This window comes from Nerophis lumbriciformis, linkage group LG09 (assembly GCF_033978685.3).
Source record: "Nerophis lumbriciformis linkage group LG09, RoL_Nlum_v2.1, whole genome shotgun sequence".
In the NCBI taxonomy this organism is placed as follows: domain Eukaryota; kingdom Metazoa; phylum Chordata; class Actinopteri; order Syngnathiformes; family Syngnathidae; genus Nerophis; species Nerophis lumbriciformis.
In genome coordinates this window covers 11,118,813-11,143,028 of record NC_084556.2, presented here as the reverse complement: position 1 = coordinate 11,143,028, position 24,216 = coordinate 11,118,813, and the positions used below count along the sequence as shown (strand labels likewise).

The 24,216-nt window shown below is 40.3% G+C and overlaps 2 protein-coding genes across 2 annotated transcripts; both read left to right on the top strand.

Moving 5' to 3' along the window:
- Positions 1-3,197: 3,197 nt before the first annotated feature.
- On the top strand, positions 3,198-14,205 carry LOC133607706 (cytokine receptor common subunit gamma-like). Its single transcript, XM_061962583.2, has 8 exons — positions 3,198-3,303; positions 6,515-6,593; positions 6,658-6,827; positions 9,821-9,954; positions 10,027-10,192; positions 10,306-10,414; positions 13,579-13,639; positions 13,743-14,205. The coding sequence occupies exons 1-8, from the start codon at positions 3,222-3,224 to the stop codon at positions 13,968-13,970; spliced, it is 1,029 nt and encodes a 342-aa protein (XP_061818567.2). The 5' UTR covers positions 3,198-3,221; the 3' UTR covers positions 13,971-14,205.
- Positions 14,206-16,956: 2,751 nt separating this feature from the next.
- On the top strand, positions 16,957-21,429 carry snx12 (sorting nexin 12). The gene is made up of 4 exons (XM_061962584.2): positions 16,957-17,468; positions 18,625-18,720; positions 18,836-18,960; positions 20,560-21,429. The coding sequence occupies exons 1-4, from the start codon at positions 17,289-17,291 to the stop codon at positions 20,660-20,662; spliced, it is 504 nt and encodes a 167-aa protein (XP_061818568.1). The 5' UTR covers positions 16,957-17,288; the 3' UTR covers positions 20,663-21,429.
- Positions 21,430-24,216: the final 2,787 nt, after the last annotated feature.

Sequence of the window (24,216 nt, the reverse complement as noted above, 5' to 3'; positions counted from 1 at the left end):
TTTTGTTTCATAATAATAAAGATGAAAATGGATTGGCATTAAGAACCTCAGAGAAAGCCTGATAAAAAGGGTGCTTTTAACCTTTTAAAAAAACAAACATCAACGGCCCTTGCAGTCCTGAGGCTCTCTGGCAGGCTGTTTCACAGAATCTGCTATTTTTTTATTTGTTTTATAAGTTATTAAAAGAAAAGCCAAACAAAATAAATAATAATAATAAAATATTTGGTGAAGATTGAAAAGTATTATAAAATACATTTAAAAAACATTATTTGGAAAAGGACCAGCAAAAAATCCATCCATCTTCTTCCGCTTATCCGAGGTCGGGTCGCGGGGGCAGCAGCCTAAGCAGGGAAGCCCAGACTTCCCTCTCCCCAGCCACTTTGTCCAGCTCCTCCCGGGGGATCCCGAGGCGTTCCCAGGCCAGCCGGGAGATATAATCTTCCCAACGTGTCCTGGGTCTTCCCCGTGGCCTCCTACCGGTCTGACGTGCCCGAAACACCTCCCGAGGGAGGCGTTCGGGTGGCATGCTGACCAGATGCCCGAACCACCTCATCTGGCTCCTCTCGATGTGGAGGAGCAGCGGCTTTACTTTGAGCTCCCCCCGGATGACAGAGCTTCTCACCCTATCTCTAAGGGAGAGCCCCGCCACCCGGCGGAGGAAACTCATTTCGGCCGCTTGTACCCGTGATCTTGTCCTTTCGGTCATGACCCAAAGCTCATGACCATAGGTGAGGATGGGAACGTAGATCGGCCGGTAAATCGAGAGCTTTGCCTTCTGGCTCAGCTCTTTCTTCACCACAACGGATCGATACAGCGTCCGCATTACTGAAGACGCCGCACCGATCCGCCTGTCGATCTCACGATCCACTCTTCCCTCACTCGTGAACAAGACTCCGAGGTACTTGAACTCCTCCACTTGGGGCAAGATCTCCTCCCCAACCCGGAGATGGCACTCCACCCTTTTCCGGGCGAGAACCATGGACTCGGACTTGGAGGTGCTGATTCTCATCCCAGTCGCTTCACACTCAGCTGCGAACCGATCCAGTGAGAGCTGAAGATCCTGGCCAGATGAAGCCATCAGGACCACATCATCTGCAAAAAGCAGAGACTTAATCCTGCAGCCACCAAACCAGATACCCTCAACGCCTTAACTGCGCCTAGAAATTCTGTCCATAAAAGTTATGAACAGAATCGGTGACAAAGGGCAGCCTTAGCGGAGTCCAACCCTCACTGGAAACGTGTCCGACTTACTGCCGGCAATGCAGACCAAGCTCTGGCACTGATTATACAGGGAACGGACTGCCACAATCAGACAGTCCGATACCCCATACTCTCTGAGCACTCCCCACAGGACTTCCCGAGAGACACGGTCGAATGCCTTCTCCAAGTCCACAAAACACATGTAGACTGGTTGGGCAAACTCCCATGCACCCTCAAGGACCCTGCCGAGAGTATAGAGCTGGTCCACAGTTCCACGACCAGGACGAAAACCACACTGTTCCTCCTGAATCCGAGGTTCGACTATCCGGCGTAGCCTCCTCTCCAGTACACCTGAATAGACCTTACCGGGAAGGCTGAGGAGTGTGATCCCACGATAGTTAGAACACACCCTCCGGTTCCCCTTCTTAAAGAGAGGAACCACCACCCCGGTCTGCCAATCCAGAGGTACCGCTCCCGATGTCCACTCGATGCTGCAGAGTCTTGTCAACCAAGACAGCCCCACAGCATCCAGAGCCTTAAGGAACTCCGGGCGGGTCTCATCTACGAGGAGCTTTTTAACTACCTCAGCAACCTCAGCCCCAGAAATAGGAGAGCCCACCACAGACTCCCCAGGCACTGCTTCCTCATAGGAAGACGTGTTGGTGGGATTGAGGAGGTCTTCGAAGTATTCCCTCCACCGATCCACAACATCCGCAGTCGAGGTCAGCAGAACACCATCCTCGCCATACACAGTGTTGATAGTGCACTGCTTCCCCTTCCTGAGGCGGCGGATGGTGGTCCAGAATTGCTTCGAAGCCGTCTGGAAGTCTTTTTCCATGGCTTCCCCGAACTCCTCCCATGTACGAGTTTTTGCCTCTGCAACCGCTGAAGCTGCACACCGCTTGGCCTGCCGGTACCTGTCCGCTGCCTCAGGAGTCCTATGAGCCAAAAGAACCTGATAAATGGGTTATGGGTTATACTTGTATAGCGCTTTTCTACCTTCAAGGTACTCAAAGCGCTTTGACACTATTTCCAGATTCATCCATTCACACACACATTCACACACTGATGGCGGGAGCTGCCATGCAAGGCCCTAACCACGACCCATCAGGAGCAAGGGTGACGTGTCTTGCTCAAGGACACAACGGACGTGACAAAGTTGGTAGAAGGTGGGGATTGAACCAGGAACCCTCAGATTGCTGGCACGGCCACTCTCCCAACCGCGCCACGCCGTCCCCCCGTGATAGGACTCCTTCTTCAGCTTGACGGCATCCCTCACCGCCGGTGTCCACCAACGGGTTTTAGGATTACTGCCACGACAAGCACCAACTACCTTGCGGCCACAGCTCCAATCAGCCGCCTCGACAATAGAGGCGCGGAACATGGTCCATTCGGACTCAATGTCCAGCACCTCCCTCGTGACATGTTCAAAGTTCTTCCGGAGGTGGGAATTGAAACTCTCTCTGACAGGAGACTCTGCCAGACGTTCCCAGCAAACCCTCACAATGCGTTTGGGCCTGCCAGGTCTGTCCGGCATCCTCCCCCACCATCACAGCCAACTCACCACCAGGTGGTGATCGGTAGAAAGCTCCGCCCCTCTCTTCACCCGAGTGTCCAAAACATGAGGCCGCAAATCCGATTACACAACTACAAAGTCGATCATGGAACTGCGGCCTAGGGTGTCCTGGTGCCAAGTGCACATATGGACAAAACCTGCCAAACAAAATAAATGAAGGATAAATAAATTAGGGATGTATCAATAAATATTCAGCGATAATCAAAACATGTCTAAACAAGAGCAGTAATGTATTGCAAGAGCAATATTTATTTTATAAATGACGTATAGGTCATGTATGTGACAGATATTAGTTATCTGGCACATACTGCTCATGTAGATAACCTAGTACATTTGACAGTTTCCGCTGACGGGAAGTGAAAGCCACAAAAAACCTGACAAAAAAAACCTAGATGAGACGTTTGACGTATTTAGATGTCAACCTGCCCAAAAGCTGAAAGCATCCATGTTCTTCTACTCCACAATGCTGACAAGCTTTCTTTTACTTCTCTGTCTGTCAGGGCCAGTTTTTCCCAGAGAACCTCCCGGTAAGAACTTTCTGAGATTTCATTAAATTAAGAGTGACTTTTTGTATTGATCCATTTGTAGTGTAATAATGCTCATTGTCATTTCTGTATTATTTTTTATTTTAACTAACTGCTTATTTGCTATTACTTTTACCATCATATTTGTACATGTCCTATTTGCTGATGTTGCTCTATTGTTGTTTGCTGTTGTTGTTTTTGTCTCTCTGTCTAATCCCCCTCTTGTCCCCACAATTTCCCCCTCTGTCTTCTTTTTTTTTCTCTTTCTATCCCCTCCTGCTCCGGCCCGGCTGCACTAAATGATAATATAAATACATTTAATAAAGTCAAATACAAATAAGGCAACAAGAGAAGTATCCTGACACTTCTCTTTTGTAAAGTAAATCTGAACAGCCGACATGGGCATCTACATCAACTATATGATTTGCCTGAGAAGCTGGACAAGACACAAAAAAAATAAAAATAAAATAAAATAAAAATTAAAAATTAAAATTAAGAGTGACTTTAATTGTATGAGACGTTTTAGAATTGACTTGAAGGTAAATCTACTTTATGTTGTTTCTGTCCTTATGGGAGATATTGTATGTAAAAGTACCAAGAGAAGTTAAACATAGTTTAATTAAAAAAAATAAAGTAAAGCTACTACCTTTTGAAGGAACAAGAAGGTCTGATACTACCCAGGGTTGTCGAAAGGGAGGGGTAAGTGGAAGTGTAGTGCTGGGGCTCCAAAGACACAGGCCTAATTTATAAAACAAAAAATAGTTCATAAATGGTAATATGAAATAATTATAGCAGTTCAATCACATCAACAACAGTAATGATTAATAACAAGATTGTTTATTTTCAAAACTATACCAACATATCAAAAATGCAAAATTATCCTTTCCACCTGGAAAACGACAAACCTAACTACCAACACTTCACTCATCATGTACGTCAGTCATAAAGTCATCAAGCTCACCCTAAAACATTCACACACAGCAATATCATTTTGGAGCAAGGGTTACATGTAAATCTATTTGTGGCAGCAGAGGAGAAAGTTATGTACAAGTTTAACTTTTACATCTCATTGCCCATCACTGTGGTGCATTTAAGGACACTCGATTAAGGTTAGGAACAGACCCAGCAGGCAAAAGCCATTGATACAAAGTTGATTATACATATATGTCCCTTAAACAGACTTTGAAACATCGTTGCAAAATAGTTGCATTTGTAAATTGAGACAACATTGATGTCCAACGTTGGATCCACGTTGTTGTTTAGGAAAAAAGCAAATTTCAATGGTCAAATCCACGTCACAACCTGACATTGAATCAATGTCGTTGTATGTACGTTGTGTTGTAGAATATTGGTTGGGAAATGACCAAAATTCAATGGTCAAATCAACGTCAGAACCCAACATTGATTAAACGTTGTCAAAAAGCATGTTGTTTCAACGTTAGGTTTGAGTTGCTCATTGTCAGGACCTAATTCAACAAGTTCTCAACGTTGTTTCAATGTCTTGTGCCTGCTGAGGAGGCATTTCTAGTTTTTTAAAGACAGAAGGAGACTTCATCCAACCATGCAAATTTTGCATTTCCTTTGGAAATCGAGGTCCCAGAGTCTGGAGGAAGACAGGAGAGGCACAGGATCCACGTTGCCTGAAGTCTAGTGTAAAGTTTCCACCATCAGTGATGGTTTGGGGTGCCATGTCATCTGCTGGTGTCGGTCCACTCTGTTTCCTGAGATCCAGGGTCAACGCAGCCGTCTACCAGCAAGTTTTAGAGCACTTCATGCTTCCTGCTGCTGACCTGCTCTATGGAGATGGAGATTTCAAGTTCCAACAGGACTTGGCGCCTGCACACAGCGCAAAATCTACCCGTGCCTGGTTTACGGACCATGGTATTTTTGTTCTAAATTGGCCCGCCAACTCCCCTGACCTTAGCCCCATAGAAAATCTGTGGGGTATTGTGAAAAGGAAGATGCAGAATGCCAGACCCAAAAACGCAGAAGAGTTGAAGGCCACTATCAGAGCAACCTGGGCTCTCATAACACCTGAGCAGTGCCAGAAACTCATCGACTCCATGCCACGCCACATTAACGCAGTAATTGAGGCAAAAGGAGCTCCAACCAAGTATTGAGTATTGTACATGCTCATATTTTTCATTTTCATACTTTTCAGTTGGCCAACAATTCTAAAAATACCTTTTTTGTATTAGCCTTAAGTAATATTCTAATTTTGTGACACACGGAATTTTGGATTTTCATTTGTTGCCACTTCAAATCATCAAAATTAAATGAAATAAACATTTGAATGCATCAGTCTGTGTGCAATGAATAAATATAATGTACAAGTTACACCTTTTGAATGCAATTACTGAAATAAATCAAGTTTTTCAAAATATTCTAATTTACTGGCTTTTACCTGTATATATATACATATACCGGTACATATATATATATATATATATATATATATATATATATATATATATATATATATATATATATATATATAGCTAGAATTCACTGAAAGTCAAGTATTTCTTATATATATATATATATCTTAACCACGCCCCCAACCACGCCCCCCGCCCCACCCCCCACCTCCCGAAATCGGAGGTCTCAAGGTTGGCAAGTATGATGTAAACATACCAAATGTATGAAGTGGGGACATTGGGTTTAGGGTGGGGGGTGGGGAGGGGCCTTCAGGATTCTTGTGTATGGGGCCCAGAAAATGGTGCTACGCTCCTGCTGTTACCTATAGTAGCGGTTTATGGTGCGTTACTATACTGGAATGAATGGATTGTGTAGTATAGTTATCCATTTTCTTGTCCTCATTAAGGTCAAACAGATGAGTCCCAGCTTATACCCTAGCTGACTTTGGGCAAGAGGCGGAGAACACACAGAGGACACATGTAGACAACAAAAAATTGCACTCACATTCATACCTTTGGAGTCTCTGATTAACCTAACATGCATATTTTTGGAATGTGGGAAGAAGCCCATGCATTGGGAGAACATGCAAAATCTATTAGAACCCTCAATTGCCTATGTGAGGTCAACAGGCTAACCATTCATCCAGCTAACGGCCCTGAGTAATTTGGGGGGGAAACTTCTGTTTGTATTGTGCTCATATTGTACTGATTAGATCATTAGAATACTCTGCCTTTATATGACCGTAAGTTAAATTTCTGGTTTTATGGTTATCATTACACTTCTCCTGTTTGTCCAGATGTTGACTGTATTTTGTTGCATCTGGAGACCGTTCACTGTACCTGGCACACGACAATCAACTACACCTTCAAAAGCAGGTATATGCGAAAAGATCATGATATGATATGACCACTATTCAATTGTCTTTTTTTTAAAATACAGGTTTTATGGTGAACATTTCAGTGAATGTGAACGCTACCTGACACAGGGAAGCATAAACAATGGCTGCATTCAACCCTACTCGGACAGAAGCAACAGGTTCCGCACATTTTACACACAACTGGCACATAGCAACAGTACTTTCCTGGAGGAGCACAACCTTGAGAAAAAAGGTGAGGCTTGGCTATTGCATAATGATATGAAGCCTTTAATTTAAACAACCCTTGTTTTTTCAAATTAAACTGGTCCTAAAAGTACTTTGTTATTGTGCAATATTCACCTGTCCCATCTCTTTGGAAGGACAGGTGACTACAGGTGGTTCTTGGTTTATGAACAAGTGCAGTGTTCTTAGATAGTGATGTAAGTCGAGTCTTGTAGTGTAAGTCAGATATTATACCAAAAATATACCATACATTAAATTAGTGAGTCCCTCACAGAGCGTATGAAGAAGACATGAAGGGCATTTGAAATACACAAATACAAATATTAAATACAGGAATTATTTGAAATGATAATACAAAAGAGAACTAAACTTTGAGGACAATTATTTACTTTCAACTTTGTCTTTCTTACCGTTACATCACGTTACATTTGTCAAGCGCTCAAAAGCCAACCACACAAACTCCATAATAAAACATTCTGTCTGAATTTATTCAAATAAATAATAATATTAACATATAAGCCCTGCACATTTAATGAAATAACAAGGCCCTGGGTGTTAGATGTGGTTGTCTTGCAGTTTCTACCTTCTTTAAACCCTTTCTGTTGTCTTTCAGGCCCTCATACCTTCTCTAAATATTATTCTAGGCTAGTCAGGAAGGAAGACCTCCTTTATATTGTAACAACATTATTACTCAATCTTTAAAAAGGGTCAAACACCATATATAGGTAACACATTTTCGGCTAATAGTGAAGGCTGCTTTATTCTCTCTGAGCTTTTTGTGATGTTCATTTTCACTTCCATTCCACAGCGCTGCATGGGAGACATAAAGCAGTCCCGTAAGGTTGACTAAAAAGTGGTGTCACAGTAATCTCTGTAGATCAGCTGTAGAAATGTTCGTGTGAGCTATCTGACTCCATGCTGGGTCGCAATGTGGAGCACACACAGGCAACTGTCTCCTTCCACCGCACGCGCTGACACTAGTTCTGGAGCAAATATCTTGTTAACAGCCTAACAATCTGTCTCAGTCTTTCTTAACCAGAGGTCTCAAACTCACAGCCCGTGGACCAATTGCAGCACGCGAGATGATATTTTGTGGGCCCCACCTTAAAATATAAAAAATGTAATATTAGTGCAGCCCGCGGGTTTTATATTAATGACACTAAACGAAAGTACCAATCACGGTGGGGTGTTTGGCTCCCGGGGGCGGGACATCGACCGGGCTTGACGCAAGCAGAGAAACATTTTTAAACGCTTTAGCTGCTAATGGCGAATAACTAATTTGTGGAAGTTTTTTAAATAGTTTTATTAGTATCTAATACCTAGTAATTAGCTATTATTAAAACTATTCAGAAGAATCCATTGAGTTTAAAGAACTCAATCAATCCATTGAAGTTAATTTATATAGCTCTTAATCACAAATGCCTCAAAGGGCTGCACAAACCACAAGGGCATTAATAAAGATTTTTCAATCTGAATATAGCAGATATGGAGGACTGAAGAAACCACACCTAGTTGCTGACTAGATACATCTAATTATTATCATTTTTATTGTCATTATCATTATTATTATGTATATTTATTAATGTTTTACCCATGACCCCGAGAGGGACAAGCAGTATAAAATGGATGGATGGATTCCTGATTTATCATTCATTTTATTTTGTGTTAAAAAAACATTTGAGAGGATTAGAATTTTTTTAACAAAGCTTTTCTTGTGGAATATCTGATGCAGCCCAGACTTAAGTTTGAAATTGAGTTTGAGACCCCTGTTCTTAACCATTGTTGGGCCGCGAGCGCCCCCTTGTGGGTCACCAAAAATGATCAGTTCCTCAGCTGCGGTCGTTATGGGCCAAGGACAATCTCAAACAAACAGAAAAAGTCTGAAGCAAAAGGTTCTTAAGCGCAAAAATTTATGACTGAGGTGGTAAAGCTGTATTTTCATTTGTACTTCTATTTTATTGACAGTTTATTTAGTAATATTATTTACTATTTATTTAGTTGAATCTGTTTATTTTATACAGTACCTGCATAATTGTATGAACATTGTTTCATCAGTTTAATGATTCCATTCTTTTGCAGTATACTTGATTAGTATTTTTTTGTAATCAGCCTCACCTAAGTCTTGATAATAATCTTTGTGAGTAACACATCGTTTCATACCGTTTGACAAAGTTCATACTTTTAAACTGTAAGTAGGTTAGATATATTTATTGAATACGATTAAAATCAAGAGTAAGATTAGTAATTCGGTGTTAATAGTTGAGTGGGCCTTCGGCTCTCTTTAGTAGAAAACCACGCAGTCACTGGGGAGAACATGCAAACTCCACACAGAAAGACCCTGAGTCTGGGTATCGAACCTAGAACCTTCTGATTACGAGGCACCAGCCGTAACCCCTGTTTCACCGTGCTGCCTACAATTAACATCTGCAAGGATCTTAGGGTAGTGATGAATAGAGCAAAAGCAAAAAGATGATGATCTGAACATGACTTAACTTACTACTAGTAGTAGTTAGTAATATAGAAATATATATTTATTTAAAAAAAAAAGTATAATCAGCCATAAATTTCAGGGCCCCCTCACAGTACCCCCCTGTTAAAGTTCACTGCTTTAAAGTAGTCAGTGTACAGCTGGTATAGTAGTATACAGTAAATCTACTATCTACTGAAAACAAGTTAACACACAGCCATTATTGTCTAAATAGCGGGCAACTCATGTGAGTACCAAGATAATTATGTCTAGCTGCTAGCATCATGGTCTGGGGCTGCATGAGTGCTGCCGGTACAGGTTGCAGCTGCAGTTCATTGAGGAGAAACATGACATCCAACATGTACAGTACAACATTCTGTCTTGTGTCATTTTGAATTGGACAGTAACTGTATACTGCAGTACGAGCTTTACACAGACTACTCTATGAAGTATGTTTAAGTTTATATTCCATAGTATTGTCTACTGACAAGATGCACTTGAACTAAATCACTTGTTGTGTTATGTATTACCTGCAGTAAAATTAAATCCACCGACCAACGTGACAGTTCAGAATGGATCCGACTTGAACCTGTGGTTCTACTGGAATCAGACCACTCCAAACTGTGTGGAAAATGAGGTTCGCTACAGAACCCATTTCAAGAAGTGGGACGTGAGTAACCTGACATGTATTATCCTTGGGGTCTTGCTTTGTTATCTATAGATTATCTTTTAATCGACGCAGACTCACAGGGTCACTCCCAGGAAGCAAAATTACTGCATCAACTTACCATCCAGCCGCTCCCGGTATGAGCTCCAGGTGAGGAGCAAGATGGAAAAAACTTGTGGGGAGTCTCCCATCTGGAGCGAGTGGAGCGAGCCTGTGGTGTGGGGATCCAACAACGGCACTGGTGAGGCTCAACAAAGACATTAAAAACATGATTTTACACAATTGCATCGCTGGGATCATCTCCTGAGACAGTATTTATGAAATTCCAGACAATTTAAAACCTCTATTCAACAGAAACTGATCGACCTGAAGCAGGGTATTCCATGTTGGTGCGGATATTAGTGTACGTTTTGCCCCCCGCCATACTCGCCCTCATGGTCATACTGTTGCTGCAATACGAGAGGTGAGTGGCCATGAATAACAGTGTCTTATTTGTTTAATTGTAGAACACAATTTTGTATTCTATTGTTGTTCTTGCATTAGATAGGCTAGACCAGGGGTTCTTAACCTTTTTAATGTCAGGGCCCAACTTTTACACTACAGAGGGCCCCGGACCCACTCAAATTAGTAAACTTACTCTTAATTTTTAATCATATTAAACAATTATATCTAGCCTACTTAAACATACTAAACTGTAAATAAAATTAAAGTGCAAATGAAAATACAGCTTCACCCTTTACTGTAGTCATATTTTTTGCGCTCAAGAAACTTCTCTCTGACTTTAGCTCCAGAATTCTTCTGTTTGTTTGATACTGTCATTGCAGCCACAAGTGGTGGAAAACTGTTTTACAACTGAGTACTGCTGCGGCCCATACGGACGAGAGCTGAAAAACAGATATGTTTTGGCGGCCCTCTAGGTTAAGAAACACTAAGCTAGACCAGGGGTATTCAACTAAATTGTTTTGGGGGCCACATAATCCAGAAAGCTAAGGACCGGGGGGCCGAACTTCTTCCTTCACTATAATTGTTATTTTGTATATACCGGAGAACCAGCATCCTCTATAGTAGACGTTTAATTTTGGATACAGGAGCACTGTTGTTAATGACATTTTGCAAAAAAAAAGCTAGTCAAAGATCATCTCTATGACAGCAAAGTAGTGTTTTTAAGAAACTATTGCAAAAATGTGAGTCTCTCACAAGTTTTTTTAACTTAAGTAGCGTCATGGGCCACTAGATGAATAGCCCAAAAATGATCAAAACAAGAGAACCTAACAAGAACTTCAAGGAACACCACTAGTACAACTAAAAAAGTTAAACAAATTACTTCTGACTGCATCTTAATTAAACAAGCTGCAGCAACACATTAGTTACAGAAATCACATTCTGAAAAAAAAAATGGTTAGCTGCCAAAAAGGAGAGGACCTAAACGGGTGAGTCGAGGAACGCCTCAGTTATGTAAATCACAAGTTTGGACCCCAGTGTTCTATGTTTGCTGGCAAGGTTAAAATGTCAATACCAATTTGTTGACAGGGGTCCAGGTTGCTTTATACAATAGGACCCCACTATTTTTTATGAATGCGCTGAAAAAAATTTTGTCTCCTAAATGTTATACTCAAGAACGCCGGATTTGGCCCCTCGGCCACTAGTTGAATAGCCCTGTGCTAGATGTAATGGTTGACAATGGTTTTCCAACAGAGATTGCATAGCTTCCGCATCACTTTCTCGCCAAAAGACCAGAAGAAGTTGCCAGTTTTTTTGCTTATTATTTTAAAAACAGTAAACAGTCAGTCCAGCATATCCAAACACACAGTATAAAAGTTGTCATTTTACATGAATAACATCATATCATTACGAGGGAAAAAAATTTAATGACAAAAAAAGAGTCGGAAATTTGTTACAAAAAAGGTGTAATCTGTCAAGAATGTGCAAGATTTTTACGAAAAAAAATCTAAATATTAATGGAGTATTGTATTATTGAAGAAAAAGTCGCAATGCTAAGAGGATAAAGTTTTACTATCATGTGAAAAATGTCTCTCTCCGTCTCATAATTTTACGAAAAAAGAATGAACATGAAAATAAAATCACCCCAAAAATGATAAGACGAATTAAGTATTCATATCATCAGAGAGAAAAAAAAATCATAACTTTAGGAGAAAACATTTATTATTTTACATTAAAAAAATTCATTTGAATAAAGTTGTATTGTTACAGGAAAAAACCTTTATGGAAGACAGTTATGAGTATAAAGTCGCATATTATGATGGAAAACATTTTTAAAAGAAAAAAAAGATGGTAAATATGAATGAGGATAATGTTGTTTTGGTGTGGAGGGAAAAATACACAAGAAATACAGCATTTTACAAGATACAGATTTACAGTCATCCTCCACTACATCGCGCTTCAAATATTGCAGACTCACCACATTGCATGTTTTTTTTTCTGTTTTTTTACACATATTCTACAACATTTTAGCTAAAAAATGGCTAAATTATCTAAAAATATCAATACTACAGTAGTAGTAGTGACAAAAGGGGTGTTATTTCATGTTTAGAAGGCTCTTGTAATGTCGAAAAATGCATTTAGAAGGTCGCGCTTAGCGGGAATTCATTTATCGCGGTCATTCTTGGAACCACTTAACAGCTATAAACGCTGTTTGACGTGTTAACCGCTGAATGTTCTAAACTCCAACTTTCACGCCTGTGTTGTATTGAGCAGGACAATTCCGAGTGGAAGCCTGCCTGACGTCTCCACTTCTCATAACTGAACTTGTTTAAACTTTATCAACAGCGCCTCTGCTGGTTGCAGCCAAGTAGCGCGTTCCATTTTATGTCCATCCATCCATCCATTTTCTACCGCTTGTCCCTTTCGGGGTCACAGGGGTGGTTCTTAACCTGGGTTCGATTGAACCCTAGAGGTTCTGTGAGTCGGCCTCAGGGGTTCGGCAGAGCCTCCGCCGCAGTGGTCAAGACACACCAGACTCATGAATTGATTAACGTGGAACCCGACTTAATCAAACAAGTTGAAAACATTTAGTGGTCAATTGTACGGAATATGTACTGCACTGTGCAATCTACTAATACAAGTTTCAGTCAATCAATCAATCGTGTAAATAAAAACTTCTCCCTATCGGCGTATCTGTACTGTAAAGTTAACATTTAAATGACAATAAAAAGGAAGTCTAAGTCAAAGTATTATGGATACCCCCAAACAATGTTCCCTCTAATTTTCCATCTGATTTGCAAGTGTGTAATTTGTTGTGAGTTTATGCACTGTGTTGGTTTTGTTCTTTGAACAAGGTGATGTTCATTTGAACAAAAAAAAATAAAACTTTTGTTTTTCACTAAATGTGCATATGAAACTGGTGGGGTTCGGTACCTCCAACAAGGTTAAGAACCACTGTGCTAGAGCCTATCTCAGCTGCATTCGGGCGGAAGGCGGGGTGCACCCTGGACAAGTCGCCACCTCACCGCAGGGCCAACACAGATAGACAGACAACATTCACACTCACATTCACACACTAGTCATTAATCATTAATGATGCCAATGCTTTGTCACAAGACCAGCTAAGGAGGTCCTCTGACGTTCTAAAAAATGTTGATCAACTGTTGTTGGCTTGATCCCACACAGATTTAGAATCCGCTTCATTCCTGTAGTACCCAAACCAACCCCGATCCCCCAAGACATTGTGGTAAGTCACATTTGGAAATTCTAACCTTTATCATACGGAATACTGTAAAACATACGGAATGTCATGTCAGATGCCAATAATGTAATCATAATATTTTTCAAAGGGTTGGCTTCAAATCTCCAAAAGCCTCAAAGAAGGTTTCAAGACCAGCTACTATGAACATGGCTGTCCTGTTCGTGAATACCAAGGCTCCGACTCTGACAGCCAGTGCTCCGACGATTCCATCTCCTTCCTCAACACGGAACCAACCGACGCTCTCTCCATTGACACCGCCCACTCTTGCTCTAGCGCCACTGTCCCCCCCACCTCTACTAAGGTGCTTTCTGACTAGAAGGAAACTTCAAGTCTAGAGTTGAACTTCCCATACGCTCTGGAGGGTTATAAAGTTGGGCTTGCATCACGGTCTATATTGGAAGTGCCTCAGCAGTTTCAATGCAAAAAGTCTAAGGGTCAGACCAGAATAAGGAAGTAAAATCACTGCTTTCCTGTGCTTGCTTGTCAGCTCATTTCCTTTGACTGCATGTATCGCTTGACTTTTTAAATAAAACTAGTACTCAAGTCACAAATTTATTAGCATTTTTATCAGAAAGCCATTACTTTTTAGCCGTTTTGCCAAGGCTGGGTTATTATTAGAATGTAGTCTGATCGGTTCCTGGGTCACCTATGCACACAATCAGGAATCATGAGTCCTAGGTCTTTTATAGCTCATTATGACATGTTATGACGTTACACTTGGTGGTCAGGTGTTAGTGTGTGTGACTGCACACCTGGTGGTCAGGTGCTAGTGTGTGTGACTGCACACCTGGTGGTCAGGTGCTAAGGTGCTAGTGTGTGTGACTGCACACCTGGTGGTCAGGTGCTAGTGTGTGTGACGTCACAAATGGTGGTCAGACTTTAAACTTGACACCTCTTAGTCAAAAAATAAGGCAGGAATTCCGAGACTGGACCCTGGTGTTCTACATATTTGCTAGCGTAGCGTCTATGCGTCGTGTTTCCATCTACCCTTACTGCCACTGCTCCAATTGGGGCATGAACCCACGTCGCCCAATTGAGAGGTGAGTGTGCTAGCCATTAGGCTAAATGCCCGAGCTGCTAATGCAGCGGCTAGCACACTCTTGTGAAGTTGTCAGGGAGTGAGGTTTACAAACGTACAACTGGCACAGCCACCCCGTTACACTAGCAAGGTTAAAAGGTCAATGCAGAGATATCCCATGTGTTTACAGTGGCCCAAGTTCATCTTTACCAGTGATTCTCAAACTGTGGAACGCCAAAGAATCACTTGATTAGTGTTTTATTTTCCTATATTCAAACACAGTGTTACTGTTCAAACTGTATGTAATGGTACAGTGGCCAAAATATTAAATTTACTTGTTAAATAAAACATCTGCCTTGTTTTCAATGAATACTTTGGCATACTAAGCTACTGTATTTTAATGTTGGTCATTATGGTGGTACTTGGAGAGCCACACTGTTTCTGAAGTGGTATTTGGTTAAAAAAAAGTTTGAGAATCTATACAGCAGGAGCACTCTAGTATTTTAGGAATTTAAAATGTTTGTCTCACAAGCATCATCAATGCCTTATCACTCCAAAATATAACATGATGAGTTTTGATAATTTTATACATTTCTCATTATTAAAAGCTATTTTTAAGTGTCTTAATGGATTAGCCCCTGATGTGATGTGTCAAGAAATACAAAGATACAGTAGTGAAGGTGTGCAGACTCGAGCTGCAGTCGGTGGGAGCTGTAGAGTGAAAAGGTGCCGGACCACTTTGGGTCAGTCTGCGTTCTCACGTCTGTGGAAATCTTTGCCACTGGATTTAAAGTCACAGTCGGACATTAAACTTTTCTCCACAAAACTGAAATAGTGGCTTAAGGAAAATCAGAAGTGTGAGCCCTAGAACTGGATGTCGTATGGACAAATGGGGCCAATTATTTTCAATGTGTTCTTATTTTTGTACTTGTCTTAATACTTTTGTATGTGTTTTACACTTTTCTCAACTTTTTTTTAAAGCCTAACCAGGGACAAGGTTTGCAAATTAGCTTCTGGCTAGAAGTCCTATGTACTTTGACATCGGTTACCTGCGGGTAGCAATGTTTAATGGTACTGTCCCTGTCAAATAAATATATAAATAAAAAAATTTAAAAAGTTTTGGATTTAACTCGGGGGCCGGTATGGTGTCACCATACCGAGCCACCAGTTGAATAGATTGACAACTGTTCTTTTTATTAGCTCCTTAAAATCAGCAGAGTGCTTCTGAAATAGTATACATGATTTTTGACCAATGTAAACAAACATATTGCTTGTGTTTTAATTTATGACGGATTAGAAATGTGAAGTAGAAATGTGAAGGTATGGCAGAGTCTTGCTGGCCTTAGTCTGTAGAATTTTTATTTTTATTTTTTTAATTAAATCAACATTAAAAAAACACAAGATACACTTACAGTTAGTGCACCAACCCAAAAACCCTCCCTCCCCCATTTACACTCATTCACACAAAAGGGTTGTTTCCTTCTGTTATTAATATTCTGGTTCCTACAATATATATCAATACAGTCTGCAAGGGATACAGTCCGTGAAGCACACATGATTGTGTGTGCTGCTGGTCAACTAATAGTACTAACCTTTTACAGTTAATTGCCCTAATTTCCATTAATTACTAGTTTCTATGTAACAGTTTTTATTTTATTTTTTTACATTTTTTGTTCAAGAAAAGGTTTTTTATTCATTTTTATAAGGACATTGTCTTCACCAGACCAGGTTGTCAATGAAATTAGATTGTTTAAAGCAGGGGTTCCCAAACTACGGCCAGCGGGCCGGATCCGGCCCCCCAGCATCCAAAATCCGGCCCATGGGAAGTCCCAAGTTAAAAAAAAAAAAGTGTTTTTAATTCATTTTATTTTTTTAATCTTTCCTTTCTAATCCTTTTTCTACCGCTTGTTACTCTTGGTGTCTCCAAGCCGCTCAGGCAAATCATATTGTCTAAAAATTCATTTTCCCATCGATAACTTGACAATGTTAAATGTTGATGAACATCAATGTTAATTGATGTTAAATGACAAAACTTATAAAGACAATATATATATATATATATACATATATATATATATATATATATATATATATATATATATATATATATATATATATATATATATATATATATATATATATATATATATATATATATATATACAGCCTGGCCCCCGGCCAAATTTTTTTAACCCAATGCGGCCCCCGAGTCAAAAAGTTTGGGGACCCCTGGTTTAAAGGGTTCTTAAAACCAGGTCCAGTCCAGGTTATGTCCAGGTCGGGCTCAGCAAACACACACCTTCAGTTATGTACACTCAAATTAGGGAACACAACAACAGATTTTATGTTTTTAAAATAAGCAGTCTATAGACTTTACAATACAAGTTTAGGTGTTCCAGGCAGCACAGAACTAAGAACACTATTTTCCTCCTTTGGGAAGGGCGGGGCGCAGGGCGGCTGGCCCCGGCAAGAGGAGACACTCCAGTCGGCTGTAGTTCCTGAGCTGAACCCGTCAGCTCCCGCAATGAATTAATGAATTCCTGTGACATTTGCACATTTTCGGCACACCCACTTCACTTTGACGCTTACTCGACGCTGGTATAGTCCGAGAAGAAAATGCAGCCCGACAAAATGTCAGAGCCTGCGGTGGCCGACACTCGCCGGCTGAATTCCAAGCCCCAGGACTTGACGGACGCTTACGGTCCACCCAGCAATTTTCTGGAGATAGACGTTTTCGATCCACAAGTCGTTGGAGTCGGTCGGCAACGATACACGATATATAAAGTTCGAATGCGGGTAGGTGCTCCGTTAGGAATCTCATACATGTCGTATAGCTTAGCATGCTAATAGGACGATTACAGTGTGTTGGCTAGCGGGGAAGCTACTTCACCAGCTGGGCTAAAGAGGCTGTGAGGTTGACTTGACCCGCCACAGGTGCCATAAAGTGAGGTTGAAGCAGAACTCGAGGACCGGGGATTAGTTGCGGCCTAGTTTAGCCGGGTGTGTTGGAGGTGTTGTTTGTGGTCGAAATGTGTGTTAAAAGTTTCACACAACATTTTGTGAAGCGACTGAACTTGTAACCATGATGACATGGCGTCGAGTATATGTTTGGGCAACTATTGCTCTCAGATAATTAAAGTAATTATGACCGTAGCAAACGCTACCGGGCTAAGCTAACCGTAAGTAAGTAGGTTCAGCTGCGAAACATTACAATTACTATCTATAATGTGTGCTTCACGCAACATACATTTTTGCGAGAAACATGAATTCACGATATTTAATATAGATTTGTATTACTTTTGCAATACGCATGATTGTCAACTGTCATGGCAATGACGCCAATAACGTTGATTGATTGATTGAAACTTGTATTAGTAGATTGCAAAGTACAGTACATATTCCGTACAATTGACCACTAAATGGTAACACCCGAATAAGTTTTTCAACTTGTTTAAGTCGGGGTCCACGTTAATCAATTCATGGTAGCTAACTAGCAGCAATATTAGTAAACGTGTCAGTTGTTTTTAGTACCTGTGTGAAGTTGGCCCCAGACCCTGTCCAAATCCCCCAAACTTGTGCTGCTAAATTGTTTGGTCTAACTATTATAGTTTTTAAGTTATCATCGTTTTATGGAGCTAATAACAGAGCAACTTTAATAGTTTGACAATTATATTTTGCAGCACAAACGACTAGGACAAGTTTTGGGAAGTTTTGACATGGTACACAGTAAAACCATAAAAATCGTGAGGGCACAAACAAACATTTTTGTAGCACAAATGATTGGGACGATTTGGACAAGAGGGGGTGGCAACTTCACACAGGGTTAAGTTTAACCATCATCAACTTACCGTAAGTGTTACCCCTAGCATTTTTACTGCAGCATTGGAGATTGAATATTTACCAGGTCACATGTTGACAATTGTTAATCTGGGCTTTCCTCTTCATTATACAGACAAACCTTCCTATATTCAAGCTGAAGGATTCCTGTGTGACCAGACGATACAGTGACTTTGAGTGGTTAAAGAAAGAGCTGGAAAGAGACAGCAAGGTGAGTCGTTTGGGTTTATAGACTGTCCCAAACCTTATTAGGAACGACCTGAAGAGTGTGATAATGGTGTAATTTTCTCACTGTGAGACACAAAAAAATGTGTGGTTTCTTTCAGATTGTAGTACCACCTCTTCCGGGTAAAGCCCTAAAGAGACAGTTGCCATTCCGTAGCGATGAGGGGCTTTTTGAGGATTCTTTCATCGAAGAGCGGCGGTCAGGCTTGGAGCAATTCATCAACAAGTAAATACTTGATGCTGACCATGAAAATAATCGGGGGGAAAGATAGCGCCACAAAAACCTTGGAAGTCAAACTGCCATCGTGCATGACATTGCACAAGATCTTAAAGGGCTCATATTAAAATTGTGTTCTACCTTTTAAAACACTTCTTTGTGATCTACATAGCATATAATGGTGGTTCTTTGGTCAAAATTTTGCATGGATTGTTTTACAGACTGTTTTCAAGCCGCTTTCTATTCTGTTCTACCTTTTTAAAACACTTCTTTGAGGTCTTCATAACATGTAATGGTGGTTCTTTGGTCAACATTTTGCATAGATTATGTTTTAGAGATCGTTTTCAAGCCACTTGGTGATCGTCTCTTCAGAATGCGCCGTTTTGTCTGAGGTGTTATTTATGTGCCTCCACTTTGACTGTCGGTGCATTCCATTTCCCTCAGAAGTCGGAGCTGGATATGAGGTTACGAGGTCGGAAAACAAGATGGCCACATCCACCAAAGCTTTTTTTGTACTTGCCTTATCTAAATATAAACAACTTATGGGGAAATATGCACCTTTTCTGCAACCTTCAAACACGGTGAATGAAGAGGAAACACACATGCTTTTGCTAGCAATGTAGAACGTTTAAAACACATAAAATAAATGTAGTTAGCGCTACAGTAACGTTATCATATATAAACTTTTGACAATACGTTGTATTTGGCTAGTGCAACAAAAATGAACCAGAAGGGCTAATAATGGATATTATAGAAGCGTATATCAATGTTTACGTCCAGAGCAGCAATCTTTGAAAACAATTCGGGGGTGGTGAGCATGCTTTGACTTTCCGAGTCGGAAATCCGACCTTCAGGGGCGTTCTAGATTAAATTCAGATAAGGAACTCGGAAATTCCGACTCCCCAGCACAAATAGAACGCATCATGTCTATTCTCCTTCAGCCATGTTGTAGTTTTTAGCACTTCCATATGGAGTCTACAGAGAGATATACGTTTGAACTATACGCTACTTTATATTAGAAATGGCAACAGCTAAGGATGCGTGTGCAAGTACGACATAGTCTGCCCCACATCAAGAAGATCGTTTAAAAAGAAGGAACTTATTGACTATAGCGCAGACTCGCACCAAGCTTTTCGGGTAAATTTTCCCCATATATGGAGATATCCGCTGATGTCACACTTGGGAAAAACTTCACAAATTGGGCAAATTCCAAATGGTTAGTTTGAGAAAAGGATAGGAAGGAAAGATTGTTTTTATAAACATCTCCGCCATACGTCTATGATGTAATTTCAGGACTTACGTAGTGTAGATCCCAAATACACAAAAACAGATATCAATAGGTAAGAAAAGTCGGTTTTTCAATATAGGTTATTTTTTATCACAAAAAAAATAACCTAAACAAGAGGTGTCAAGAAACCTTTTAGTAGGCCAACTTACAATCACAATAGTGAAGATCCGCATATGCAATATTACAGTTATTGTTTTTGTTTTGTTTGGTTTATGTGTCGTTCCAACTTGATGGGAAGTCAGTGCAGTACAGTTGTACAGTACTCATAATATTCTTATCTGCTGACATTGTTTAATGTATTTAATTTCCTGCTTCTGTAGAATTGCCGGTCACCCTTTGGCCCAGAACGAGCGCTGTCTCCACATGTTCCTGCAAGAAGCCGAGATTGACCGTAACTACATTCCTGGAAAAGTACGACACTAACTGGGAGAGATGGGTGGGAGGTGGGGAGCTTCTGGCACGGACACCATCGGGAAGTCCCTCGATTTATGGAATATATTTCTGTGGCTCGTCTCTGCTATTGTTTTATAAACTGTAAAAACCCAAATTAGTTTGTTTTGTACAGTGAAGTAAAAGCTAAATGCTGCATTTTTCTCATGACTGTCACATATTCATGAGTGTAATATACTGTGAATAAAGTAGAATATTCTCTAAAGTGTGTATCACGTGTATGGACTGTCTAAGAGGTATCTGATCCTGTTTTGTTCTCTTTGTGTGTTTGTTTTAGGTATGAGTGAAGTAAGTGTGCTTTATTTTAATTCTCTCCTTTAGTTGCATGAGCTTTGATAGTTTTACCATTTTTTAGCCTTGTTTTCAATGACTAACCAACCCCCTTTATCCTTGACAAAAACATTACAAAATTAAAAGCACTGTGTAAGCGTCATAGTCTCATCTCAGTCAAGGTAGTTAAGTAGTTAAAAAAATACAAAATGCACATTTCCCTCCCAACCAACTCTGGTACATGAGTCACAATCAACTGCACTAATAATTGTCTATTGCATGGCAATGCACGCTTTTAGTTATACTTTGTTGCAGATCATCTATGTGTTAATCGCTGGCTAATGATTTCACATACGGTACTTTGTTTTGTTCACACTGCTGAGGTGCTTTGTGTAGTTTTTGTTGCCATAACGTCTCTAAAGTTTCACTTTAAGATAAGCAAAATTGTATCAATAAAATGGCTTGCTACAGTGAATGTTATTTCTCAAGGGACAACACTGTTGAAGTGAAACTTGGATATGGCTTAATAGTAGTCAGTGTGCAGCTTCTATACCAGTATATAACAGCTAAAATTGAGTCAACACAGCCATTAATGTCAACACAAGTGAGTGCACCTGACACTGAACATGTCAAAAGTGTGAATATTCATTTTGAGCACCATTTTTTTATCGAAGCACTGCCTTAATCCTTTCAGGCTGGAATCTTCTTCCACTCCTCCATGATGACATCACTGGTCCTCCACCTTCTTCAGTTGCTCTCAGTTGGGTTGACTCCATCACTTTCAGCTTCCAGAAGAGGGGCTTTGTCATATTGGAGTTGTTGAGATCCTTATGCTATGCACAGTTTTCCAAGGGAGAGGATCATGCTCTGTTTGACAATGTCACAGTGCATTTGGCATTTGTGTTTCCTCTCAATGAACGGCATCTCCCCAGTGCCGGCAGCACTCATGCTACCCCAGACCATAACACTACCACCACCCTGCTTGACTGTTGGGACAATTCTCTTGCTACTCACTTGGGTTGCCACTTGCCAGTGATGTAGATGATAATGGCTGTATGTTGACTTATTTTCAGTAGAAACTAAATATATACTGCTAAACAAGCTGTACACTGACTACTTTCTTTAGTATTGTGGCTTAAAGAAGACCTGCTGTGTTAAAAATGATTAATGTTAGGGGAGTTACCATGGTTAGCAAAAACTGCGGCTGTAAACTGTCGACGAAAGCTCTTTTGCTCATGACCTCCATTAGTTGCCGGGAAGTCAAAAAGTAGTGTCAACAACACAAGAGTTCCATCGTTTTTGATTCATTTACGGCATCCCTACCTATTTAGAGAGTTAATGAGCCTTGCGTAAAATACTTTTCGAAAGAGCGCGCAATGACCCAATTCAAATATTTCGCAATGTGCCAAGAGACTGAAGTCACTAGCAACCAAGAAACTTCTGCTAACACAAGCGTAATCTCCACATCATGTGGTACACATGCAAGGACTGCATTAAAAAAATGTATCCCTTACAAAGACAATAATGCCGTGTAAATTCATTTGGTGTTGTGTTTAAAATATAATTGAACCTCTGCGGTTGACTTTAACAAATGTTCCCATAGGAAGTTATGCAAAGGGAATTTAACCTGTCCAGTAGTGCTGTGCGATGTAATACAATGCATTGTATACTGTAGTACAACATAAAAATGTCCATGGCACTATATAATTCTCTTAATGTTTATATCCTAATTTTAACGTCTGGGCTGCGGCTAATGTAACTGCATCAACACTTTAAAGAACTTATGGCATATACTGAATAATTTTCATTGTTTAATTGTTTTGTCTTTTTTGTATGTAATGTGTTCTATAAATAACAGGGGGAATTATAAGCTAAACTGACATTAATTACATGTGTGTGCGTGCATACAGTGTATCCGGAAAGTGTTTACAGCGCTTCACTTTTTCCACATTTTATGTTACAGCCGTATTCCAAACTGGAATGAATTCATCTTTATCTTCAAAATTCTATGAACAATACCCCATAACGACAATGTAAAAAGGTTGTTTGTATTTTTTGCAAATTTATTAAAAATAGAAAACCAAAAAAATCAAATTTACATAAGTATTCACAGTCTTTGCTCAATATTTTGTTGATGCACCTTTGGCAGCAAATACAGCCTCGAGTCTTTTTGAATACGATGCCACAAGCTTTGCACACCCATCTTTGGGCAGTTTCACCCATTCCTCTTTGTCCATTCCCTTTGCGGCACCTCTCAAGCTCCATCAGGTTGGATGGGAAGTGTTGTTTTTTTATCCAGGATATCTCTGTACATTCCTGCATTCATCTTTCCCTCTATCACGACTAATCTCCCAGTTCCTGCCGCTAAAAAACAACCCCACAGCATGATGCTGCCACCACCATGCTTCACTGTGGGGATGGTATTGGCCTGGGGATGAGCGGTGCTTGTTTTCCTCCAAACATAATGCCTGGCATTCACGCTAGAGTTCAATCTTTGTCTCATCAGACCAGATAATGTTGTTTCTCGTGGTCTGAGAGTCTTTCAGTTGCATTTTGGCAAACATTTTTTACTAAGAAATGGCTTTCGTCTTGACACTTTATCATACAGGCCTGATTGGTGGATTGCTGCAGAGATGTTTGTACTTTTGGAAGGTTCTCCTCTCTCCACAGAGGAATGTTGTAGCTCTGACAGAGTGGCCATTGAGTTATTGGTCACCTCCCTAACTAAACTGAGATGAATGCAGAAATGTACAGAGACATTCTAGATGAAAACCAACACTTCCCATGCAACCTAATTGAACTTGAGAGGTGCTGCAAAGAGGAATGGGGAAACTGCCCAAAGATAGGTTTGCCAATCTTGTGGCATCGTATTAAAAAAACTTGAGGCTGTAATTTGTGCCAAAAGTACATCAATAAAATATTGAGCAAAAGCTCTGATTACTTTTATTTTTAATACATTTGCAAAAATGTTTAAAAAAATATATTTTCACATTGTCATTATGGTGTAATGTCTGTAGAATTTTGAGAACAAAAACTAATTTATTCCATTTTGGAATAAGGCTGTAACATAACAAAATGTGGAATAAAGTGAAGCGCTGTGAAAACTTTACGGATGCACTGTATTTTTATTTTTAAGGAAAAAAAAACACTACTGCGCTACATACATCAAAATGACCTATATGGGGATATATATTTTTGTCCATATCGCGCAGCACTACGCTCCTGAGTAAAATGTTGCCATCATACAATATTTCAAC